Here is a 25,264-nt window from a genome sequence, read left to right as displayed (position 1 = left end):
AACCCTTTGGGCACAATAATCTTCAGTTCCCATAGTGTATGTTCCAACCCACAATAGTCATGAATTTATTGAAAACCTGGGAATCACATTTAGAAAAAGATCCCCCTCTGACTTGCTTTATTCTTGGTCTCTTTTTTGGGACAAAGGTCCTACATTCTCGGCCTAAATCCTCAACTGGTAAAACAGTTATTAGTGTCCTTCCTATCTATAGTGAGATAATACTGTCAACAACTTGCTGCATTTGTATGAAAGGCAATGCAACAAAAGAAACTACAATAAAAATATGTATTCAGACACAGTGAAATAAACATCTACTGTTCATTTAAGCACAATCCTGAACCCAGGCTCTCTTGCCCCATTTGCTCTTGGTCTAGGAGAAATCCTGGCTGCAGGCCTATGTTATGAGCCTTGATGAAACGTTTTGTAGAACAGTTCTACTCCAAGTGCTGGTCTGTGGACTGGTGCCAACCTGCAGCAAATTTCCAGGAAAACAAGAAATAGTTGTAGCCAATGGGCACAAATATGAAGCTAGTTTTCCCTGGAACAATAATACCATTTCTGCACATTAATAGCTTAAGAAGCACTGATCTAAGATATTGCTAATGAGGCTGTCAGTTACCACTATCTGTAATGTAATCTACATTCAACAGAGAACACAGAGAACTTCAACAAAGTTATTGCATTTGTCAAGCCCTATGGTATTTTCCCCAAACAAGTTACTCACTAAAGATTAAAAGTGCCAAGAAATTATAAAGATGTAGTGCTGGTTATTTCCTTGACATCTCGACAGGTTGCACAGAACCTAATTCCTGCATGTTTTAGCAGGTTGCTAAATAATCTGTATCAAGCAGTTGTGGATTCCCCATTCACTGCAGTCAAAGTTCAACAAGAGTCACATGCCAAGCTTTGGTTTCTGTTCTTTCGTTCATGTGCCAAAGGAAGCTACAATGGAAGCCAAAACCTCCTGGAGTAACTTGGTTAAATATGACCACACCTGTCTCCTGCTTCAAGGAAAATCAGTTCCAGAAAGCAAGTAAGAGAAAAATTCAAAAGGAGACTTGAGAAACCAATACAAAAGGAGAAGAAGGCGACCCTCACTGTGCATAGAAGAAGACACAACTCAACCCTCTTGTGTTTGTCGGAAATGCTTTTTTAATCTATGTGTTTGCTTTAGTTTTTGGTGACTTTATAAAATGCAATTTTATAAGTGATGTAAGATCAACTATAAAAGAAATTTAAATTATCATATTGATTTTTATAATATTTATTTATATCCTGCTTTCCTCCACAATTGGGACTCAAAGCCATTTACAATTTAAAAGAACAACATAAATAAAAACGTAATAGTGAGCATTAAAACAAAATTAAGCTACTACAGTGTTAAAACACATCACTCATGAAAATAATAAAATACTTTTTTAAAAAAGATAAAAGTGCTAAAAACTGTACAAATAAACAGTAAAGCACCCTTAACCTATTCTTTAAAAACCTTCTGTTTTAAAAGCCTGTCTGAATAAAAATAACAAGTAGGGGTTCATTCTGGCCTTCCAGAGTCTAGGACAGCAGTTCCCAAACTATGGGTTGCAACCCTTTGGAGGTTGAATGATCATTTTTTACGGGTCGCCAGGTTGGGGCTCGCCCCTCCTCTTCCTCCTCCTCCAGGGTGGTCAGACATCCTCTGGTCTGCCGCCACCACCACGATCGCGTGGGGCTTCCAGCAGCCATTGCGGCCAGAAGCCCCATCCCGTCTTCTGGCTGGCAGCCTCTCTCATTGCTTGGGAGATGGGGAAGGGACAGGACTTCCGGTCACAAAGGCCGCTCGTGCTTGTAGGCGGCCGGAAGTCCCACCCCTTCCTGGCCTCCCAACCAATCAGGGAGGCCGCTGACTGGAAAATGGTCATGACTTCCAGCTGCAAGGGGATTGCGGTCCAACAAAGGTTGGGAACCACTGGTCTAGGAGCAGTCATGGAGAAGGTCCTCTCACGCCTCCTCCAACTGTGCTTGTGGTGGAAGTGAGGGAAGGCCCTCTCCTAATGATCTCAGATGACAGATTGGTTCATACAAGGAGATACAGTCTGCCAAATAGCCTGGAACTGAGCTACATAGGGCTTTATAGGTCATAACCAGCACTTTGAATTATGCCCAGAAACAAACTGGCAGCCAGTGGAGCTGGTTCAACAGGAGCATTGCTAAAGCAAATGAAGAAAAAATTAAAAATACAGCAGTTACCAATAAGATCCAAAGCCAAAATACAATTACAAAACAAAACAAAGTACCACTGAGGTCAAGTGGATCCCAAACCAGTTATGCTATTTGAATAATTCAGATCAATTTCACAGCACCTATCAAAACAACTACAAAACCGAAACTGTATTAAGGATTATTTTTATAGTATCCCTGTTCCACTGTATAAGGATGATATCTGTGATGTTTAATGTCTACTTTTTCCATTATTTATTTCTATGGGACCTTGTGGTTCATGTTACCTTCCAGTACACTTCGTAGCATTTTCAGATATACAGATCTTTTACTAGGCATGGGCAATAATTTGGTTGGATTCAATAGTCTACGACCCTATTCGCATCTCCCAAGATTTGTTGTTGTTGCTATTTTTAAAAAAGGCGCATTCCTTCAAAAATTCCCAAAATTTGAAATACTGAACACATGAAACAGTGCATGGATTTTATAGTGTGAACAGCTACAAATAGGTGTGCATTTATTTGCCTTCACATTGGCTGTCAACTCATGGCAACCTCATGAATTTCGTAGGGTTTTCTTAGGCAAGGAATACGCAGAGATGGTTTCCCCAATCCTTCCTCTGAAATATAGCCTATAGCACCAGGATTCATTAGTGGTGTCCCATCCAAGTATTAACCTCTCTGACCCTGCTATGTCATTATATTTAATGGGACTTTAGCATCCATGGATTTTGTTATTCATGGGGGATCTTGGAACCAAACCCCAGCATATAACAATGGTCCACTGTATTAGGTAACTATGGGAAGAAATGCATACATGATGAAAAATACAAATATGTGTGTGTGCTCGCGCGCGCATTGCAGACGGGACAAAGAAGCGAAGGCTACCAACTCAAAGTGAAACAAAGACGTGGGAAAGTGCAGATGGATTTGGACAACACAGGCCTGTTACAGACAGCCAAATAAAGCTGCTTCGAGTCACAGTGGAGGTATGGTGTTTCAATGATGCATGCGTCCTAAGGTCTGAAGCCACACCAAAGCACGCTCCAGTCCTTAGAGCTGGAGTGCGGCTTGGTGTGGCTTTTGGACTCTTAGGACCCATGCATCATTGAAACACCATACCTCCACTGTGACTCGAAGCAGCTTTATTTTGGCTGTCTGTAACAGGCCACAGTGAACTGAAGGCAGAGTTTAATCTTAAGATCCTAAATACTGCAAAAGATAGGAACCCTCCGACACTGGTGTTCAAGGACAACAAGCTGCCTTCTATGATATGACCCTTAGTGCCATGGGACCTCTGGAACTCTTCTGGGCTCTATTCAGTCTCAGCACATTGGAGAATCTGCCAAGTTGCCCATTGAATTTGGGGCACAGCTTGTGAGAAGGCTGTGCTTCCACCCAGAAGGAAGAGGGAGAAAGTTCCGGGCTGCCCCTTGACTGCCGTCTGCTGACCTTTGTCCTAGGGAGGGAGTGAGGACTAAGAATAGAGCCAGTCAGAGGGGGCTCACATGCTTTGCACAACTCACAATGAATGCTCTTGTCTTGCCTCCATAACAGTGAAGAGAACCCTTGAACAGCAGCCGTTGGGGAGTGTCATACGTTAGGAATTCTCTCTCACATCACCCGGAAAATATGACTCGCCAAAGCGATTACGAAATGGTGACTACAGTGGGAACCCTGTTTGAGGAAAGTCCCTTTGAGATGTTTGCAACAAGCAAACAACCACACATGCAATTCCCATTAGCTTCACTATCCCTGTCCAAAATGGACAGATGCCATTTCAAGCCTTCCATAACCTAGCATTCTCCAGATGCGCTATCTCTGCACTGTGAAAGAGCCCCTAAATTTGAAACTTATCTAAAGATCTGGGAAGTATTAATATCTCCTCCAGTATATTGTTTCTCATTCTTCAGGACTGAGCCCCCCCCCCCCCAATCACATTTTTAGTTGGGAATGGAAATGTCTTCATCTTGTTGTAATACAGTGAAGTGCATGCACCTGGCTCTCAAAGGGGACATGAAGTGTGTGTTCTACCACTGCAAATGCAGCAGTAGCTGAAGAATACTTTACTATGACCACATACTTTCTACCAGCTATGTTTTCTTAATATGGCAAAGATCTCAACCTTTGGTCCTCCAGATGTTTGGCCTTTGATTCCCAGAAGCTCTAACCACCATGGCAAAGGGTCTTGGATTTAGGGAGTAGAATTCCAAAATAGTCTGGACAGCTAAAGGTAGAAAACCACTATCCTGACCAAAAAGCAAAATGCAAACACCATCTTAGTATTTAAATTATGGAGGATACTAACAAATAACCAGACATAATAATTCTAAGGCACTATTGCGTCTGTGAATTCAAATGCCCATACTATCCTCCTCCACATACATAAAGTAACAGGTGTAGATATATGTCAGGTCGCTTTGGCCCATACAATAATGTCCAGAAATTAATGGGTCAGAGAGGGACATCTCTCTTTAAACAGAATTCTGAGCAAATCTTGCCAAGAAAACCCCATTTATAGGTTCACCATAGGTTCGCCATAAGTCAGGAATGACTTGAAGGCACATATAGCAACAACACTTTTGCCAATTATTTCATTTCCCCCCTCTTTTTAATGCGTGAGTTTACTGTTTGTATATACGTGAGGTGAATTTGGTGTGAACATGGGAGACAGCCTTCTTATTATCTGCTCCCAGGTACTGGAACTCTTTCTCTAGGGAGGTTAAGATGGCTCCCCATTGCTTTGAAACCTATGAATGAGAGACTTCCAAGTCACTCTATCAACAAACCTGCTCAAGTCTTGCAAACTCACGATGATAAGTCTATCTAGCCTCTTTTCCTTTATTATTATTCTCTTTTCTACTGAGTCATGTCTTCTCATGAGATGTCCAAATTATGATAGTCTCAGTTTAGCCACCTTGGCTTCTAAGGATATTTCAAGCTTGATTTACTCTGAGACCAATTTATTTGTCTTTTTGGCAGACCATGAAGTGGAGAGAACTTCCACCCAGAATCACATTTCAAATGATTTGATTCATTTCCTATCAGTTTTCTTCACTGTCCAGATTCTACCACCATTCCTAAGAATTCAAAAATGCAATGGCACAGACAGTTCTGACTTGAGTGTTCAGTATCTTCACACTTGAGGATCTTGTGCAGTTCGTTCATAGCTTCAAGTCTTACTCTTCTTCTGATTTCTTGACTATAGTCTTCATTCTGATTAATGGCAGAGCCAAGGTATGGAAATTCTTGAACTATTTCAATGTTTTTATCGTCTGCTTTAAAGTTATGTAAATAATTTCTTTTTCTTAATGTTCAGCTGTTCTTAATCTCCACACATTCTTCCTTGACTTTCTTCAAACTATTCCTTGCTATTTTCTGCTAGTAGTGTTTTGTCATCTGCATACCTTAAAGTGTTAATGTTCCTTCTTCCGATTTTCATGTGGATTATCGGAATCATTCTGCTCTTTCTCTCTGTTTTTAAATTCCTATTCAGATGTTTGCATAAATTAGTCTGTGGAAATCAAGTTCAGGGTCCCATGTAGTTAGAATCAGAACTTAAATAAATTAGCCCTTCTCTCATTAGGGAGAAATGATAATATTCAAAGACACCTACGTGCATCCAATTTATCAACACAGAAGCCCTAAATAAATTGTGTGCAAAGCCAGGACAACCCTTAGCACAATCTCTGAATGTCTGAACATTCAGCTGTTGTTTTGGAACAATACATTTGCGTGACCATTAATTTTAGCAAAACCAGGCAGAAACATGAAAATGAGCAGCATTTCCTATATTATTGATGGAACAGGACATGCAAACAACACATCTGGCAATGACAGATCCCCCTCTCTGCAATGAGAACAACCAGGAACGGAAGGGAGACCAGTGCACCAAAAAGATGGTGGATGCCATGTGTACGTACCCTAAGAGAAATAGTTCCTAACTGTATCCACATGTGTGCAAAATATGTGAGAGATTACAGCCAAAGATTGTTCAAAGTGTCCAGATGACTCAGAAAGCATCCATGTTATTATTAGAGGGGGAAACAAGATGGCCCACAGCACCATTCCCGAACACTATATTGAATTGTGGGGGTGGGACGACTGCACCTCAGCCTTATGAAGTGGCCTAAGGCTTTATGCAATGCAGGATTCCTGCCTGATATCCTGGCTTTGGACCAGTAAGGACCCTCAGCCTCTGTCTTGTCTGCCATTATATTGAATATTTACATGAAATCACTGGGGTGTTTGTTGGCACTGGAGATCAATGCCAACATATGATACCAATTTTACTTTCTCTTTCCATCTAAATCTGAAGTACTGCTTTAGTCCTAATCCAGCATCTGGTGTCAGAAATGGACTACATGGGAGTGAACCAACTGAAACTTTAACTGGAGATTCTAAAGATATTCGCATGTTAGTCTGTAGGATCAGTATTTAAAGAGATCTTGTAGCACCTTTGAAACTGACTGAAAGAAGTTGGCAGCATGAGCTTTCATAGACTTCAGTCGACTTCCTCAGATGCTTTTGGCATCTGAGGAAAGCATCTGAGAGAGTAGACTGAAGTCTATGAAAGCTCATGCTGCCAACTTCTTTTTTTCAGTTAGTCTCAAAGGTGCTACAAGATCTCTCTACACACTTTAACTTGAGATGATAGAGATGCAGATCAGGAAATATGGATCTGACATGTGTTGGATGGAGTTACATTCTCCCATACAAGTCTGCCTAGCCGTTAAAATATTCAGGAAAAGCCTTTCTCTTCAAAGGCACATTTAGTGATGATGCAAGTGACTTCCTCAAAGTCTCTTGGTGACCAATCCTGAATAGTGCTCCATTCTGAGAGGCTTTAGATTAGCTCCTTCTCTCTTTTTTAAATACCAATTAATGGTCAAAGACACTTAATGGTCAAATACACTTTTTCCCCAGGCTGGCCTCTAGCAACTGCCTGACTGATGCAGACAGAAACCTAGATGAATGAGCTGTACACTTTTGCATATTCTAATTTTACTTATTATTATTAAGGATTTTAAAACTGCTTTAACCTCACTTATATTTAATAGCAGAATCAGCTTATTTTATTATGTATAACTTATTTTTCTTTACTTGTAGCGATTTAAAAAAAAAACATTATGTTGCATCCAAATCATGGGAGAAAGATGGGAGATAAACCCCGTATACAAAAATATGAACAAACAATTATAAAACTTATTTTATAAATCAGAATAGAGAGACAGAGTAACTGCAATTGGTAATTCGGTTCTTGTTAAAATTATTTAACTTAAGTGACTGATCTAAATGATTAAATCAGACTTCTTTAAAAAATATATCTTTTTAATTGCATCACTGGCCAACCATGAACACAAAGAGCTAATTTTGTTCTTATTTGCAAGTGTCTGGCAGGTGGCAGTTGAATTACTGAAGCAACCCAATGCCCTCCCTTTTCATTTTCTCCGTCACCTTAAAGACAACTTCTTGTTGTGAACTGCAAGCATTGCTTATCAAGCCCATAGTCCATTGCAGTTTATCGGCTCCTCTCATTAAGTTAAAGGGAATAACTTACATTATATAAAGGGACAGATTCAGATTCAGACTCAAAGCAGCAACTGTTGTTCACAGTCCAGTCTGTCCCAGATTGACAGAAACAGTCCTAATTAATCCTCTATCATGCAACTTTTTCAGTTGCTTTTAAAACAGTCCAAGTTCTCTCTCTTCCTGCTCTTCATTTTCCTCCTTTGTCCTCAGTTTACTTCAGTTGCTGCCAACTGAGGCCCGGTACAGACGTATGGAAAGGGCCGTAACTGGGCCGAAACTAGGGTTTGGGAGTGCACAGCACTAGTGTGTGGCAGCGGAGGCATCATGGCAGTCTCCAGTCTACATGGGGGGTCGCCATGATGGCACAGTATCCGCATGTCCACATCATGGTGGCGCCCTTTCCTGTTTGCCACTCTAGGCAGTTTCTTTTTGGCATCATGTTGGTGTCATGCGGTGCGGCTGCTGTGGCACCGTCAAGGTGCAAAAACGGGCAGCACAGAGCCACCCGTCTCTCGAGCCCCTGAGTTCAATATGTAGGAATAATTTACACTAGTTAACCCAGCAAGGGAGAGAGGAAAGGATGCATGGAATCTCTTCCTTCCTTGTAGACTCAGCAAGAGGAAACTGCTATAGCCTCTCCTGGTGTGTAATCAGTAACTCATCATGTTACATGTAGTGTCATTCATTGTTTTTCATTACTTCTTAGTTCCTTTACTGAGGTGGAATCTCCTTTTTTAACAAAGTAAGAAAAAGGCTTAAGATGCAGAGGGAGATGAATCCACTCCAAATGCCCTAAGCAAACATTTTTAAGACACCCAAAAGCAATGAGAAAATGTAACAACTACACATGATATGAAAAAGGGCAATGTTGCCAATCATTAATGAAGGAGGAAGGTAATTGTTTTTTGTGGGTTTTTCGGGCTATGTGGCCATGTTCTAGAAGAGTTTATTCCTGACGTTTCATCGGCATCTGTTGCTGGCGAAACGTCAGGAATAAACTCTTCTAGAACACTGCCACATAGCCCAAAAAAACCACAAAAAACTATGGATGCTGGCCATGAAAGCCTTCGACTTCATAACTGTAATGTCGTTACATTAAGACAGCACTCTCACTTCTAATGTGTTTCTTACAGGTCCTTGGGAACTGTAAACTTGCTACATGTCTACTGTCAGTTTGGACATTCAATCGCCTTGTCATCATGCCGAAAACCAACAAGTTTTATAACTGCATAGGAATTCTGAAGCAGGCTGACAGCAATTTCTGCCTTCGTCATACAGAAATCTGTGCATTCCTTGTTGTGTTTCAGCTTATTTAAGAGGAGCTCCAGTCTGCCACTCCCTGAGTGGCTTTGCTTTCTTTAATTATGCCACTATTATTTCACACTTAAATTGACAGATCTCTTTGATTCATCATTTGCATGATATGACCTGGTTGCATCTCAGGAAAACCAAGTGTACCCAAGATAGGGGTCTGATGTTTCTAAAAGGCTGTGGTGGAGCCCAGGCTTCTGTTTTTCAATAACAGCATGTTTCTGTTCTGGCCCTCAAATGGGCAAAAGGGAGGTAATGTTCAAGTAAAAGCTAATTAACTTAATATCAAGGTGTAGGAGGAGGATCTGAATAGGTCATTCTAAGTGCAATGAAAGATATAACAAATGAAGAGAGTGGATGGCACATCAATGAGTCACAGAATAAACCTGATTTAAACTAGGAAATCTGACACAGAGTTTCTGAGCCAATCTGAGAATTCAAAAAGCCCCTGTCCATCCCCACCAGCTCTTGAAATCTCTGAAAGCTCTTCCTGATAGCACCCAGCTCTCAAATACACACCACCTTCCTAGAAATCCTAGAAATGGCCATCCAGCCTCTGTTTAAAGAATCATAAGGAGGGAGACTCCACCTCCAAGGAAGGAGTGTGTTCCACTGCCAAACATCCCTTACTGTCAGGAAGTTCCTCCTAATGTTGAGGTGGAATCTCTTTTCCTGGAGCTTGCATCCATTGTTCTGGGTCCTATTCTCTGGAGCAGCAGAAAACAAGCTTGCTCCCTCCTCGATATGGCATCTCTTCAAGTATTTAAACAGGGCTATCATATCACCATTTAACCTTCTCTTCTCCAGGCTAAACATCCCCAGCTCCCTAAGGCATTCCTCATAGGGCTTCATGGTTTCCAGACCCTTCACTATTTTAGTCGCCCTCCTTTGGACACGCTCCAGTTTCTTAACATCCTTTTTGAATTGTGGTGCCCAGAACTGGACACAGGATTCCAGGTGAGGCCTGACCAAAGCAGAATACAGTGGCACTATTACTTCCCTTGATCTAGACACAGACTTCTATTGATGCATTGGCCCTTTTAGCTGCTGCATCACACTGTTGAACACCATTGATATCCCTACTTACGTGTTTCTATAATTATCTGTCTAGTTGTTCCCTTATAAGCCCAATGGAAAGGAAGCCTAAGGGAATGGAAAATCCCACAGGGCTGAATTGGTAAGGTGAGGCATCTGAGTTTGGAGCAGTGTTGGGCTACATCTTATATAATAAATAAATAAATAAATAAATAAATAAATAAGTCTTATATTTATGCCCTGCTTTTATGTAAAAACAATCAAAGCGGCTAACCTTTTCATCATCTATTAGCACCAGCTATGCTGGCTAGAGTTGCTGACGGGTCTGAAGGACTACATGTTACTCACTCCTGTTCTAGTACAACTCAGTGGTGTCACTAGGGGCTGCAGGGTGTGTTGGAGGAGGGCAGCTGGGTGTCTGTCTCCCAGAAGAGGGATGACATCCTGTTGGACCTTCCTCCCACTGTGCCCCTCCTGGCTTTGCCACAACAGTGGAGAGGCTTGAATATGCTCCTCCTGGCTTTGCTGTGGTGCTGGCAGTGGTGAAAGCAAGGGCTGAATGCACATCTCCTGACTATGCCACAGAGGGCTGAGTGCGCTCCAATATACCCCCCTAGGTGACACACTGGGTGACACCAGGGGTGGCAATGCCACTGGTACAACTTACTGCTTAGTGCAGGCTGTGCAATACAGGTCACATCTATACCAACTTTGACAAACTGCCATCCAGTATCTGCCTAAGTATTTCTAGCAAAGGAGAGCCCAACAATTCTGCTGAAGCAGTTCTACTGTTGAGCAGCTCTCGGTCTTACGATGTTTTTTCTAACATTGACTAACATCTGTTTCTCTGCTGTTTCCACCTCTAGCTCTTACTCATGCCTGCTGGAGAAACACAGAACAGCATTGCTCCACTTTCTGCACGACAGCCTTTCAGAAATTTAAAAGCACTCATCATATCTCCCCTCAATCATATTTTCTTTGGTAGTAAACATACCCAGTCCTTTCAACCATTTGCCATTGAACTTCACATCCAGTAACCTCAACTATGCTCCCCTTCTTAAAGCAAGTTGGGTTCTCAAACTTGCAACTTTAACAAAGATCTCTTGCAACTTTAACAAAGATCACAGGAAGCTTGGCACTTCAACTCCTGTTTTCCACTATTTGCACCTTATCTTCTAGTAAGGGAACATTGCATTTTTATACTAGTAAACTACTTCTTTCAGTTCTAATTAGGCAATGATAAGAAACAACTCAGAGTGAAAGCTGTTAAGACAGCTTGGGTGTTGCAAACTATCAGACGTTGTGAAAACTCTTGTGCAGTGAATATTCTAACTCCAGAAATAAGAGAGAGAGAGAGAGAGAGAGAGAGAGAAGAACAATTCTAAGCAGCCACAGTAACTTGTGAAATTAGGTCAAGATGTGGGGAACAGATAACTGGATTCCAATAGGCTGTTTGTTCATCACCAGCTCAACACATCAAAGCCAAATATAGCTTCCGCCAAAATGCATCACCTTCTCTGCAAGGGGCTAGAGATATTATCAGAGGACTGTACCTCTCTGGTGATTTAAGGTACAACAAAAAAACAACCTCATTGCCAGGCAAACTATGAGCAAAGTGGGACCAGCACAAGCCAGGTGCTGTTTTCTGATTACTTAATTTATCACTAGGATAAATATTAGTCAGTTTACCTGCATGATCTTCAAATATTGTATGTTTTGCATCCATCATTTAAAGGATTTTTTTAAAAAAACATTGGTGCAATGCTGAATTTCTATTAGCCCTTTCAGAACCAAACAACCTGAAAATACTTTGCATAACACTAGAATAACTCAAAATAGTATTGGTGGGAAAATATGCGGATTGTAGGCTAACTCAGGGGATAAAAACAAAACAAAATGATGATTCTATGATTCTTAAATAATAAAAACAAAACATGGATGAAGGTGGTAGATGATAACATCATTTGTACCAATAAATAGGCCCTAGTGCTCTGACCTTGTGAGCTGTCCATGACACTAACGTGCTAACACTTCCACCTGATCTCAAGAGTATCAATGCAGATACCTCCATAAAGAAATATATTTGTGTATACAGTGTCCATACTGCTCCCCCTAAACCAGGGAAGCTCTGGTTCAAGTATCACTTGAACCCTAAACTCACTAAGAAAATACTCTCACAGAGCCTCTGGCTCTATTCTATCTACAATGTAGGCCTAATCTTATAAGACCTTTGGCAAACATTACTGATGTGATGTTATGTGAAATGCTTTGCCTGCTCTAAATCAGTGACTCTGAATCTAAGCGCCCTTAGAGGTTGCTGGACTACAACTCCTAGACTTACTCCTCATCGTTTCTAAGAGCTAAAGTTTAAAAACATTTACGGATCTAATGGTGGGAACAGCTACTAAAACAGACAAAAACAAGGCTACATTTTTATTTCATATATCCAACCTAAACAATATTTTGAATAACTGACCTGTGTAGCCAGCCAAAGCAGCAGCAGGAATGACAGGTTTGTCTTTGTTCATGTCAGCGCGGTCTCGAACATAGTCCTTGAAGGTGCCTTTGGGCTTGTGGTTGGGCAAGGCAACTGGGTAGTCTTCAGAGTCAAAGCTGTCATAAGAAGGGACACGTTGGAGACTTTGGAAGGATGACTGGCTGCTCCAAGACTGTGTCAGCCGATCACAGCTGTCATAGCTCTCTATACTCTCAAAAGAGTCCTGGCCTCCAAGTTTACCTGTAAGATGATAATAATAATAATAATAATAATAATAATAATTTTTTATTTATATTTCCCGCCTCTCCCTATGGAAAGATTAAAAAAGGGGGGAGGGAGATTTGTACCCAACCACTAGTGGACTTGCTTCTCATACAGATTAAATTAGCCCATCTATTGTTAGAGATGAGGGAACTTAATCGTATCCTGTTCTTCATTTCCTTCCCTTCCCTCTCCATCCTTCCATCCATCTGGCCTTAGTGCATAATATGCAATAGCTTGGCACAGTTAGATTATTTAGATAATAGATTAGAAGGTCCCACAAACTGGATATTTAAGTGCAATAACATCTGGGAACCCATGTCTGGGAAACATTGCTGGGATATGACCAGAGGCAAGGCCATAAAGAAGAGGAGATGGGACTAAAGAAGACTAGGGTGGACTTGGCTTCTCATCATGGTGTGAACTGAACAGTAGGGGAAAACAGACTATGAGAGATATCATTGGCAGGTAGACTTCAGATAATGGTATCCTGGTGCTACTATCAAAGCTCCTTCTGCTATTTCCAGTGTCCCAAGATCCACAAGGAAGAGGCAATTCACTGTTAAGAGCACATGTCTTACATACAGAATCCAATGTTCATTTCAAACCATGCCTCAGCTAACAGATTCAGGTATAGTAGGCTTTTTTCACCCAATAAAAGCTGTTTGTGTGAATGTGCAATCATTGAGTGAAATGGACAATACTCGGATCTCATATAAAGCAGTTTCCTACACACTTATACTGAGGGGCATTTTTCCAATTAATGATAAAGTCCCCAACTTTAAGCGATGCTTAGCAGTCAACTAACTACTGGTTCTATTAAGTGTTATTTCTATTCATTATTTTTAACGTATTTTATATATTTCAATGTATTGCACAGCAAATGGGGTTATCAAGCAGTCTAAAAGTGCTACCTTTCAATCAATACCCAATAACCTTCAACTTTAGGCATGCTTTGCTGGTCCTACTGCATGCTATTGGCATGGTTTCATTTTTGAACTATAGGTACAGAACGTTCTTTTAGAAGAGGGATGGCCAACACAGGGATAGTGGGTCAGCTCCATTTCTACAGAAGCAGTAATGTTGTCCACCACTGCCACCATCCCCACTGCCAAAATCATGACATTTTGGCCGTTACTTTCAAAAGGGAAGGAGACATTGCAGACTAACAAGTCTCTATAGTGGCGGGTACCTTCAGGCACACCCCAGTATCATAGGGAGGCTGGATTTCTATGCCAACTTCTTGCTACAGCAGCAAGAAACATGGTGGCCACTGCAGAATTTTAGTGGCTGAGATTGGATGGACATTTGTTGGGAGTATTTCCTTGTGTCTTGATCAAGTTAGAGAAAGAAGATGGTCAGAAGGAACTTCCTGAGAGTAAGGGCTGTTCGACAGTGGAACAAACCCCCTTGGAGTGTAATGGAATCTCCTTCCTTAGAGGTCTTTAAACAGAGGCTGGATGGCCATCTGTTAGGGATGGTTTGACTGAGAGTTCCTGCATGGCAGAAATGGGTTGGACTGGATGGCCCTTGTGGTCTCTTCCAACTCTATGAGCCTCTACCGTCTCTCACTCCTCATAACTATTTTAATGTTGCCCCAGGATCAGAATTATTTATTCCCGTTGTTTGAGGGATCAGTTCATCACAAGCAAATCTGTCAATCCTGGCAGCTTTGTTCAGATTTACAGTTAATATGCCAGCTGATGATCTGAGTCTCTGTTTAAGGGCTGAGGTTCAAAAGGAATTTAAAACAAAAACAAACAACCAAAAACCCTTGCACCACGCTCTCTGGAATTCCTCCCTCTATTGCTCAACCATTTATTATTGACTGACGATGCTAGACAGTGTAATAGGATCATTCAAGTTCATTAATTTCCAAAAGCTAGACTGAAAACAGTTGCTGGGATTGTGTAAAATTTCCTAGAAAAATTTCCACTGGCAGAGATACTGGCAGCTAAGACCAGATAGTAAACTTCAAGGGGTAAAGCAAAGAAATGGAGCATTTACCCAATTATTTACCATTTCTTTCCTCTTACAAGCATTCAAACATGGGTTGGATCACCTGCTCGAAGCAGCTTCTTCAAAGGCTTGAGGCCTGAATTTCAGGCATCATTTCTTCAAAGAAAATGCATTTCTGAGAACATTAAGGGGAAGGTCCAATGCTCAGAGGATGCACAAGTTTTGCATACTCTACCAGCTGCAGTTTCTAGAATGAAAAGGATGCCAAAGAGCTGAGATGAAAAAGAAAATTCATTACAATAAGCATGACATACTTGTTTTAATGGAGTGCTTCAGGTCTGCTATCCAAATTTAATGCAATGGTTTGTTATCTATTTCTGGCAGCACAGTTTGTAGGGGATGAGGAACCACAGAAGGTGCAAAAATGGACTTGGGAGCTGACTGTGACCCACATGGCACCAGCCTCAAAATGTAAGGTTGTTTATCCCTGATATGGACAGTCCAGAGTTTGGGAGAAATTAGTTGCAAATAACAAATTACATTCATCCCTCTGTATCAGTGGATTTTTTATCAATGGATTCAATTATCCATGGTTTGAAAATATTTTTTAGAATATATAAATTCCAAAAGGCAAACCTTGAGTTTGCCACTTTAAATAAGGGCCACCATTTTATTATGCTAACAGGACTTGAGCATCCATGGATTTTGGTATCTGCCGGGAGTCCTGAAACCAAACCTCAGTGTACACCAAGGGCCCACTGTGTTTGCACTTTGTTCCTTCTGCAACAGCTAAATCATAAATAAGGCCCCATACAGACAGGCCAAAATAAGGTTGCTTTGGGTTTGTTTATTTATTTATTTATTTATATCCCGCTCTTTTCCCAGGACTCTTAGGATGCATGCATCATTTAAACAGCATACCTCCAAAGCGACCGGAAGCAGTTTTATTTTGGCAGCCTGTATGGGGCCTAAGTTACACTTCAACTGTAATATAATATATACAACTTCCATTATTCTTAGCATAGTCTGTGGTCAAGAATGGTGGGAATTGCACATCAAAATATCTAGAGGGGCCATAATTGGAGAAAGGTAGCATGAAACATCTGTACAATAATGACTTCATGCATAATATATACTGTACTAGAAATGGCTGCTCCTTTAGACTGTATCACAAATGCAACATGGATGTATGCAATGGTGGCATTACTAGGGTTATCATTACACAATACAGGTACTCATGGTGTCACATACCCCTCATGGAGTTCCTCCCATACCATACCACACAGAGCCCTTAGTAATGTTTTCTGTACTGATGTTACTTAGAAAAATGTAATTCCCATATATCACTAAATGTAATGGCAACAGTTGGGACATAATAATAATAATAATAATAATAATAATAATAATAATAATAATAATAAATTTATTTATTTATAGCCCGCCTTTCCATAGATCAAGGTGGGTTACAGTCACATAATACACTACACAATAAAAACAACAATAAAATACATTAAAACTACAGATAACAACAGCCAAGCTAGCACAAAAATACAACAGCAGTGAAGGGAGAGCAGAAATTACATTGGGGACGCTAGGGGAAAGCCTGCTGGAAAAGGAAGGTTTTTAACCCCTTCCTAAATAGGTCGAGGGAGGTGGCTGAGCAGAGCTCGCCGGGAAGCGAGTTCCAGAGCTGTGGGGCCGAGATGGAAAAGGCCCTCTGTGATGTTGTTGAATATTTTGCATCTGGAACTCTCAATAATTGCTTCCTAGCCGACCTGAGTGTGCGGGGCAGATTATATGGAGAGAGGTGGTCCTCCAAGTACCCTGGGCCCAAGCCATTTAGGGCTTTATAGGTGATAACCAACACCTTGTATTGCGCTCGGAAGCGAATGGGCAGCCAATGTAGATCTTTAAGGACAGGTGTTATATGACTGGCCCTGGAGGATCCAGTGACCAGTCTTGCTGCCATGTTCTGAACCAATTGTAGCTTCCGAGTATGGTACAAGGGTTGCCCCATGTAGAGCGCATTACAAAAATCCAGCTGAGAGGTTACCAGAGCATGTACCACCGTTTCAAGGTCCCCCCAGCCCAGGTAGGGTCACAGCTGGCGTATCAGCCGAAGCTGATAACAGCTGATAAACAACTAGCAAAAATCAAATTATATCTTTAAATTACAGTATCATGCACATGGTCAAAATGTATTTGCATGCAAATAGTGTCATGTAGTTAAAGTGAACATTTGGTAAGACGTGATTTTTATAAAAGAAAATTTGAAAAGAATTTAAAACGTTAAAAATTAAATTCCTCATCCCATTCACACCCACTCTTCAGTGTTTTAAATAGGTGCAGGCAAATGCCAAAGCCCATTTCTGCCAAAAGATACATGTTTGGAGAGCAGTGGTATCACCTGGCGCAGCCCACACCCCCTACTGATACCCCTGCCATGTAATTCATCTTAGTTAGAAGCAGTATGAAAAATGGTTTGGAAGCAATCATCAGGCAACAGCAACTACGCCGCTTCAGAGAAGTGTATAAACAGGAGCGCTATGGGAAACCCAGAGATGCTAATTGTTGCCACAAATTACCTCTGCTAGTGCGCCCCATGCACATGTTATCTGGTGTTACAACTTCCTGTTTGATTGTGAAGTAATCTGTCTGCAAGGATTCCATCTGCACTGGTTCGCGAAGAATGACCGATGGGTACTCATTCTCATATTTGAGAGACAGAAGCTCCTCAGAGCTGATTGGATGCAGGGTCTGGTAGGACTCTGTGATAAAACTGGGCTCAGAAAATTCTGATGGAGGAACACACTGAGCATGCTCAATGCCATAACCTGCAAGTAGAAAACATGGCATGGGCTAAAGTACTGACTGAAAAAGAACAAATGGGTCAAAAATGGATGATTAGTACATGAAGGCTCCTCTGGTGACATAGGGCCTGAACAGACAAGCCAAAATAAAGCTGCTTTGGGTCACTTTGGAGGTATGCTGTTTAAATGACACACACATCTTAAGAGGCCAGAAGCTGCACCAAAGCTGTGCTCCAGTCCTTAGGATTGGAAGATGGCTTTGGCGCAGTTTTCAGACTCTTAGGACACATGCATAATTTAAACAGCATACCTCCAAAGTGACCTGAAGAAGCTTTATTTTGGCCTGTCTGTTCAGGGTCATATTTATAATCTTTGGTGTACCAAACCTAATGTTGTTTGTCTCAGGAAAAGTAACCACAAGAAGAACAAGCAAGGCTTGTGGCGAAGCCCAAAGCATGGAAGCAGCATTTTCCCCATAGACCATTGCCAGAACAATAGTCTATCAGGACTGAAACAGTAAGCTTACTCAGGCAGTATAGAATAATCCCTTCTTCAATATTTATTGGCTTGTGAAAAATGTCTCATAGGGCTGGTTTCTCTTCTTTCTTTTCATGTCTGCAATAACCCCATAGCAAAATGTTTCAAGCTGCAGCATTTTGCTGGTTGATAAGTTTGATTCACTGTTTTGCTTTTCAAGCATCTTTTGTCTACTTACAATGCAATCCTAATTGGAGAATATAGTTTTCTAAAGAAGATGTTTAATATATTTTTCATTATTATTGTACTCATGAAAACTGCACACAACAGTTCTGATTTTTAAAAGAGGCATCCCTCCTTGTTTTCTTTCTTTCTCTGAAAGGAGATACAACACTTTTGATATAGTAAGCACTACAATGAAATAAATAAAAGTATGCTCTTCTTTTCAAAACTATGCAAATTAATACACATTTAACAATGGTAATGGATTATTTTTAAAACCTCACAAAAGTAAGAAGTCTTCGACTAGAGTTATGGTTGTTTTCTTTTCCTGTAAATGTAACAAGGCCTATGGCCACCTTTGTCACAGATCAGGTAGCTATTCCCAAACTCAAAGAGAGAAAGTGCTGCTAGCCTAGTCTCTACAATGTAATTGATACTGTTTGTTTAGTGGTTTACTAAGTGTGTTGTTCAAATGTAGGAAATGTAGGAAAACCTGGTTTGTAGCTCCCAAAGAAGGAAAGACTCTTGTTATCTCTTCCAACTCTATGATTCTATGATTCTATATGCCAAGAACAAACCCTAGTTTGCAATGTGAACAAAAAGCCAGGATACTGTGTTGGATGACATACTAAGCAAACCATTTCTGGTGGCAACAAATGTGCAGACAGCTTGTCTTTGCTAAGCCAGAACTGACAAGAAATTTGGTTGACCATTCCATGTCAACACAGTCTTTTGCAGCATATCTCCACAATTTCTGGTAGAAGTTTGGCTCTGATCTGCTGCCTGATCCTTTCGCCTGGAGATGCTAGAGATTGAACTGGGGACTTTCTGCATGCAAACCCAGTGTTTTGTCATTGACTCATGGTCCTCTGATGATTTGAGCTCTAAGTTTCTCTAGTCCCATGTTCACATTACAACATTTGCTCTAAATGGGCACAATACATGGCTCTCTAGAACCCAATATTTGGGTCTACAAACTGGAACAGTTTAGTTCCTTTCAAACTGTGTGGCACTGAAATCTGTTTCTTGGTCTATTGTATGTGGAGAGGAAGAGACTTACTAATGTAGTAGTCAGATGTATAACGGGATTCTGGGTACGCAGTGTTCACTCCATTTGTTGGATACGGCTTTATCTCTTCTGCATCAAGGAGGGGGAAAACAAGAAGAAATGTGTTGATTAAGTAGTAGTTATAACAATTATCAACCTTATAACATTTCCTTAGTACAAACTTAAGAACAAACCAGTAAACTAGGTTAAAATGCCATCATAACAGATCTTCAATATCAATGTCTATGAATGATGACTGTTTCATATCTGGCATGCCTCTTAGGCCTGTTACAGACTGCCAAAATAAAGCTGCTTCGGGTCTCTTTGGAGGTATGCTATTTAAATGATGCATGGGTCCTAAGAGTCCGGAGGTCGCGCCAAAGCCACACTCCATTCCTAAGCACTGGAGTGCAGCTTTGGTGCAGCTTCCAGATTCTTAGGATGCATGCATCATTTAAACAGCATACCTCCAAAGAGACCCGAAGCAGCTTTATTTTGGCAGTCTGTAACAGGCCTAAGGCAGGCAGCTCCAGGAAAAAGCATAAAAATTACATGTAGAACATTAGGGTAGAATTCAGAGACATAGCTGTGTTAGTCTGAAAAAAGCTTTCATAGATTTGGTCTACTTCCACACATCTGAGGAAGCAGACCAAGTTTATGAAAGCTTATACTACATCTTCTTTCACACAGTTTCAAAGGTTCTATAAGATCCCTGAGCAAGTAGAGCATTATATATGTTGGCTTCACACAAATATTTACTTCACTGTGTGCAGTGCAAGCAATGTGAAGGCATGAAACACTATAGTGACCCAACAATGTATATTTAGAAAAACTTACACAAGGGTAATCATGATGGTGTATGGTAATATATATTCAGTGTGCACGGTACTTCCTACAAAGAAGTATAGTGCTTCCCATGTATGGAAATATTTGAACATACTACATGTAAAATTACTAGAACCTATGGTTGCAGTGTTAAAATATCAGGGCAGCTTTCCACAACCTGGTTTTGCCCTTTTCTATCAGACCCATCAGAACAATGGGATTTGAAATTCAAAACATCTGGAGACCCTTATGTTGGGGAAGCCTGCACTAGTGAGTAACATCCACTATGTAGAATAATAGAATCATAGAGTTGGAAGAGACCACAAGGGCCATCAAGTCCAACCCCCTGCCATGCAGGAAATCACAAACCTCCATTTACCTCCAAGTAAACTCCATTTGCCTCCAAGTAAATGTCTCCAGGGTGAATGTCTAAAATCCAAACCCTGTATTACATCCCTTAAACTTCCATATTCTTCCCCACATTCAAATACTCTATAGCACCACAACAATTTCAGGTATCGCTTAAGAAATGATCAACACGTTTGAGTGCTGTCATAGACATACTTAAATGCACCTCTTAATGAATACTGATATTTGCTCGAACAAACTCACTGGGATAGACAAGGTCATACTGGGACAGTTCTTATTATTGTCCCTATCCCTTTCATTAACATGCCTAACAGCTCTGTCAGCTATTTCAAAACCTTTCAGAGTGAGGTGACTCACTACCACAGGGACATTTAACAGGGACCAAAACAGCAGCAGGCAGGAACGTCTTCATCTTCGTGTATCTGGGCATATTCAAACTTCATTATTATTTTTTCCCGAAAATAAAACCCCACTTCCCAGCCGTCAGCAGTGCCCTCCACTTGACTGCCAACCCAATGGAAAGTTAACCACTGCAACCTGGTCTCCACCCTTCCCTGCGGTCATCCACCCTGGGCCTTGGCAGACCTCAGGAGGCAGGGAAAGAGCACCAAGGCTCCAAGCTTCTCGGTTCACACAAGACTTGGTTTTGTTAAGGCATCTCTCCCCTCCCCTTCTGCAGCTCCCAGGAGGGGAAGCCAAAATTAGGCACTTTTCTTTTTTAAAATGAATGTGCATTATCACTGGCGAGTTTCTGTCTGGCTTCAGCAGAAATAAATAAAAGACTGCAACCACCCACCCACCATTTTTGTTGTTCTTTCTTGATGGTTGTAATTGGCAAATATATGAGGTAATGCTGGAGCAAAAGGTCACTGCAGAAGGAGATGGCTTTCCTTTAAAGCTAGAAAGCATAGGCTTCACACAAAATGTCCCCACGCTGTTGGATAATCCCCTCTAGGCTGATAGTTAGGGATAAAGTTACCGTTTGGGAAGACAGACATTTACTGTTCCTGAACTATGCCCCCAGAATCCTGTAGCCATCATGGCCAAAACATAGCTTTTTCCAGTCTCTGGGGTCCTTTCAAACTTATAGTGCTATCTTCCACTTTATCTGCCATAGGTCCATTCTCTGTAATCCTGAGGTCTGCAGTTTAAGGAGACACATTTAGAATTCTTAACCAGAGAGTTTGAGTGCCTCGCCAAGCTACAATTCCTAGGATTTCACAGGATGCAGCCATGGCTAAGTGGAAAGTATGTTTGTATATGTTCACTTTGCATACCTGCATGAGCCTGTTAACTTATGGTGACTACATGAGGCTCATAGGGTTCTGTTGGGCAAGTAATACTCAGAGGCTCAGATGTGGTTTTGCAATTCTTTCCTCTGAAATATAGCACTTGATGTTCATTGGTGGTCTCCCATCCAAGTGCTAACCTAAGGCTGACCCTGTTTAGCTTCCAGGATCAGAGAAGCTCTGATATCGTTAGGTTATTTAGACCTAAAGTGGAATATAGTGTTGTAATTGTAGTTTAAAAAGAACTCTGGCTAGGGCAGGCCTTCGTTTTCTGTGGTCTATCAAAAACATTGGCGGGGTACAGACCGCCGCCGGCTAGTCCGTGGGGGAGCCGGAGCCTCCACACGGCGCGGCTCCCCTGCAGACTGAAAAAGAAGCTCCAAAATGGAGCTTCTTTTCGAGTCGCGTTTGCGACGTAGCGAGGCGCCAGGGGCGCACTCGCTACGTCACAAGGGACGCGACGCGTACGGACGCTCAGTGTCCGATACGCAAAGATGGCGCCGGCCATGTAGAAGGGCCGGCGCCATCTTGTACGGACGGAGTCCATACTAGGCCCAGGGGCGTCTATAAGAGACGCCCCTTTTTTAAAATGGGACGTCCTCCGGACATCCCAAATGCCGGTGCAGAAAGCACCATTAAAAATGTCAACCCCCCAGCCACCTATGTCAGCCTTCCAGGAATCTGACAAATTCTACTGGAGATGCAGGATCTAGAAATGTTGTATATGCACTGGTAACCCCTCATCTCGATTTCTGCAAGGCACCCTACATGGGGTTACCCTTGTGTCACATTCAGAAGCTTCAACTGGTTCAAAATATGGCAGCCAGATTGGTCGCAGGTAAATCTAGGTTCGACCATATTACACCTATCTTGAAATCTTTGCATTGGCTGCCTATCAGCTTCCGGGCTCAGTACAAGGTGTTGGTTATTACCTATAAAGCCCTACATGGTTTGGGTCCCGCTTACTTGACAGAACGCCTCCTCCCATATAATCCTTCCCACACACTCAGGTCTTCTGGGAAGAACCTACTCAAGAAAATCCAGATTGGTGGCGACTTCCCAGAGGACCTTTTCAATTGTCACTCCAAAAATTTGGAATGACCTGCTGGAAGAGACCTGACAGATAACTTCTCTTGACGCCTTCAAAAAGGTGATTAAAACGGTCCTCTTCCAGAAGGCCTTCCCAGACTGACCTCTGATCAGGATAGAATTATCTGCTTCCTTAATCAGCCCCCTCTGTATTGCCACTTGTGCCTTAATCTGTTTTAATTGATCACGTCTTTATTTATATGGATTTTATTGTTATAATTTTATATTTGTAGGAAGGAGGGTAGGGGGATGGGGGAATAAGGGAACGTTTTTGTTATTGCTTTTGTATTGTATTTGATTTTGCTGTTACCCACCTTGATCCTCAAAAGGATCAAGGATCCTCAAAAGAAGCGGGATACAAATAAATATGTTGTTGTTGTTGTTACTCCCACTGTACCCTACCCTACTCTTGCTTTGGAGTTCAAGGCAGTAAACAAGATCAGATTGATTATCAGGCTTCTAGAGGAGGGGTGGATAATGAATGGCTCTCCAGGTATCTTTGGACTACCAACAGCATTATCTCTCTCACCATTGGCTATACTGGCTAAGACCTAAGGGAGTTTAATGGCATCTATTGAGCCAAAGTTTCTTGTCCCTGCTCCAACAGTCACCAAATATGACCACTGCATTCAACTTGGCAGGTCCATATGTTCCACCTGCATTATCAAGAACACTTTTTGCTCTGCACTATATCTTTTGTAAACCAGTCCTATTTCATCTCATTTTTCCTTCTTACATAGATATTATTTAGGTATTTGGTGAAGTAATTGGAAGCTAGCTCACTTGGAAGTTAGCTCACTTTCAGGCAACTTGATCTCTGACTGGCAACTAAATGCAACTTGTCTCATAGTTCGGTCTTAATGCATTACAAGTAATGGCATTACCTATAACGCATTTCAAAGTAATCAAGACAGAACTATATTTCCTTTTTATGAATATTAACATTAACATTAATCTATTACTTCTTTTGTCATGGCAGAGAACATCCAGTTGTTAATTTAAAAATATTTGGGGGAGATACTGGGCCATTTCTTTTATTTTCCTCAAAAGTAGCATGTTATCTGCTATGTTTACTCTCTTAACTGAGATGAGTATTTATGGTAATCCATTTTTTAGCATGTGGAGTAACAATAGGTCATTAATGTACCACCCATTTGTACTAGCATTTCAAAGCTCTTTTTTTAGTTCACACACATCTAAACTTATCAGCATAAACACTAAGGCAGCATACAGCACACAGCTTGGCATTTCATGTGCTAGTAAGGCTCATTCTGAATTCCTGGTAACAGTTCACAAGGGAAAAACCTCTATCTCCTCTCCTAGCATATCTTTAACCACTTCCTTGGCTTCTGAAATGGGTGCAAGAAGTGCTACTGCACTGTAAATTAAACCCAGGTCTGTTTTCACATGTGAAAAATTGGAAGATAATGCATGTCATCAGTATTTCAGGCCTCACTTAAGCCATTTATTTCTGTACAGCCCAGTATGCGAACCACTGAAAATATCCAAATCTTCATAGTCTGCAGGTTTCACTATTTACATAGTGCATTTGATAACCACATAAATGTTTAGAACACCGGAAGCTGTGTTTTACAGAGTCAAAATATTGTTCCATCTAACTTGGCATCAACCACACTGATCTGCAAGGGCTTGCCATGGTTTTAGACAGGAGTCCTTCCTTGCCATTTGTGAAGGTTCTGCAGCCTGAAAATCTAAAATATGTCTAACATAAAATATAAAATATTGCATTCAGCTTTTATTTCAAAACAGATTATTTTCCAGGCTATTTGGTGCAATTTGAACTAAAATTATTGTATATAAATAAATACTTTGATAGAAATAATACATTTATCATCTACCATATCTTCATGCTACTATCCAAACCTTGGAGGGAGAGAAGTATCTGCTGGACTTGATTCACTTTCCGACTGTCATTTCCTTCTCCTTTTGTGCCATGTCTTTTTATATTGTAAGCCAAGGACCTGTCAAATTAACAACCTGAGAGCCTTTGCGACCAAAGAGCGAGGTATAAATATTCTAAATAAATAAATATTCATGCTATGGACTTTCCCCAAATCCAGAGAAGGGAACTCTAATCTGGCCTTCAAAGGGTCCTTGGAAAACCACTCTCCTTATTGACTGTAACCTTCCCTGAAGGCCTCTGCTCTCAGAGTATTCTCCTGTTTTCACATTCCCAGCTTGGAACAGTGGTTGGGGAGATGAAAAGGAAGAGGATTTTCCTGTCATCCTTAGCTCAAGATCAGAGATAACAACAGAGAATCCATCACTTCTGCTCAGCATCCCAACTGGGAAAGGCCAATGGTATGTGGGAAAACCTTTGC

The 25,264-nt window shown here is 41.2% G+C and overlaps 2 protein-coding genes across 3 annotated transcripts in view; one reads left to right on the top strand and one right to left on the bottom strand.

The window, feature by feature from the left end:
- The window catches only part of FLI1 (Fli-1 proto-oncogene, ETS transcription factor), a 782,157-nt gene that overhangs the window by 393,390 nt on the left and 363,503 nt on the right, over window positions 1–25,264 (top strand). The gene's annotated exons all lie outside the window — the stretch shown is intronic.
- ETS1 (ETS proto-oncogene 1, transcription factor) overlaps window positions 1–25,264 on the bottom strand; it is a 146,905-nt gene that overhangs the window by 4,424 nt on the left and 117,217 nt on the right. For both annotated transcript variants that reach the window (XM_042475292.1, XM_042475293.1), the window contains 3 exons: window positions 19,363–19,440; window positions 17,379–17,627; window positions 12,553–12,813 (listed from right to left, as the gene is read on the bottom strand). In XM_042475292.1, coding sequence (XP_042331226.1) covers window positions 12,553–12,813; window positions 17,379–17,627; window positions 19,363–19,440 — 588 coding nt within the window. The remainder of the gene's footprint in view (window positions 1–12,552; window positions 12,814–17,378; window positions 17,628–19,362; window positions 19,441–25,264) is intronic.

Source organism: Sceloporus undulatus, chromosome 6, assembly GCF_019175285.1.
Source record: "Sceloporus undulatus isolate JIND9_A2432 ecotype Alabama chromosome 6, SceUnd_v1.1, whole genome shotgun sequence".
NCBI classification, from domain to species: Eukaryota; Metazoa; Chordata; class Lepidosauria; order Squamata; family Phrynosomatidae; genus Sceloporus; species Sceloporus undulatus.
This window is presented reverse-complemented; position numbering and strand designations above follow the sequence as displayed.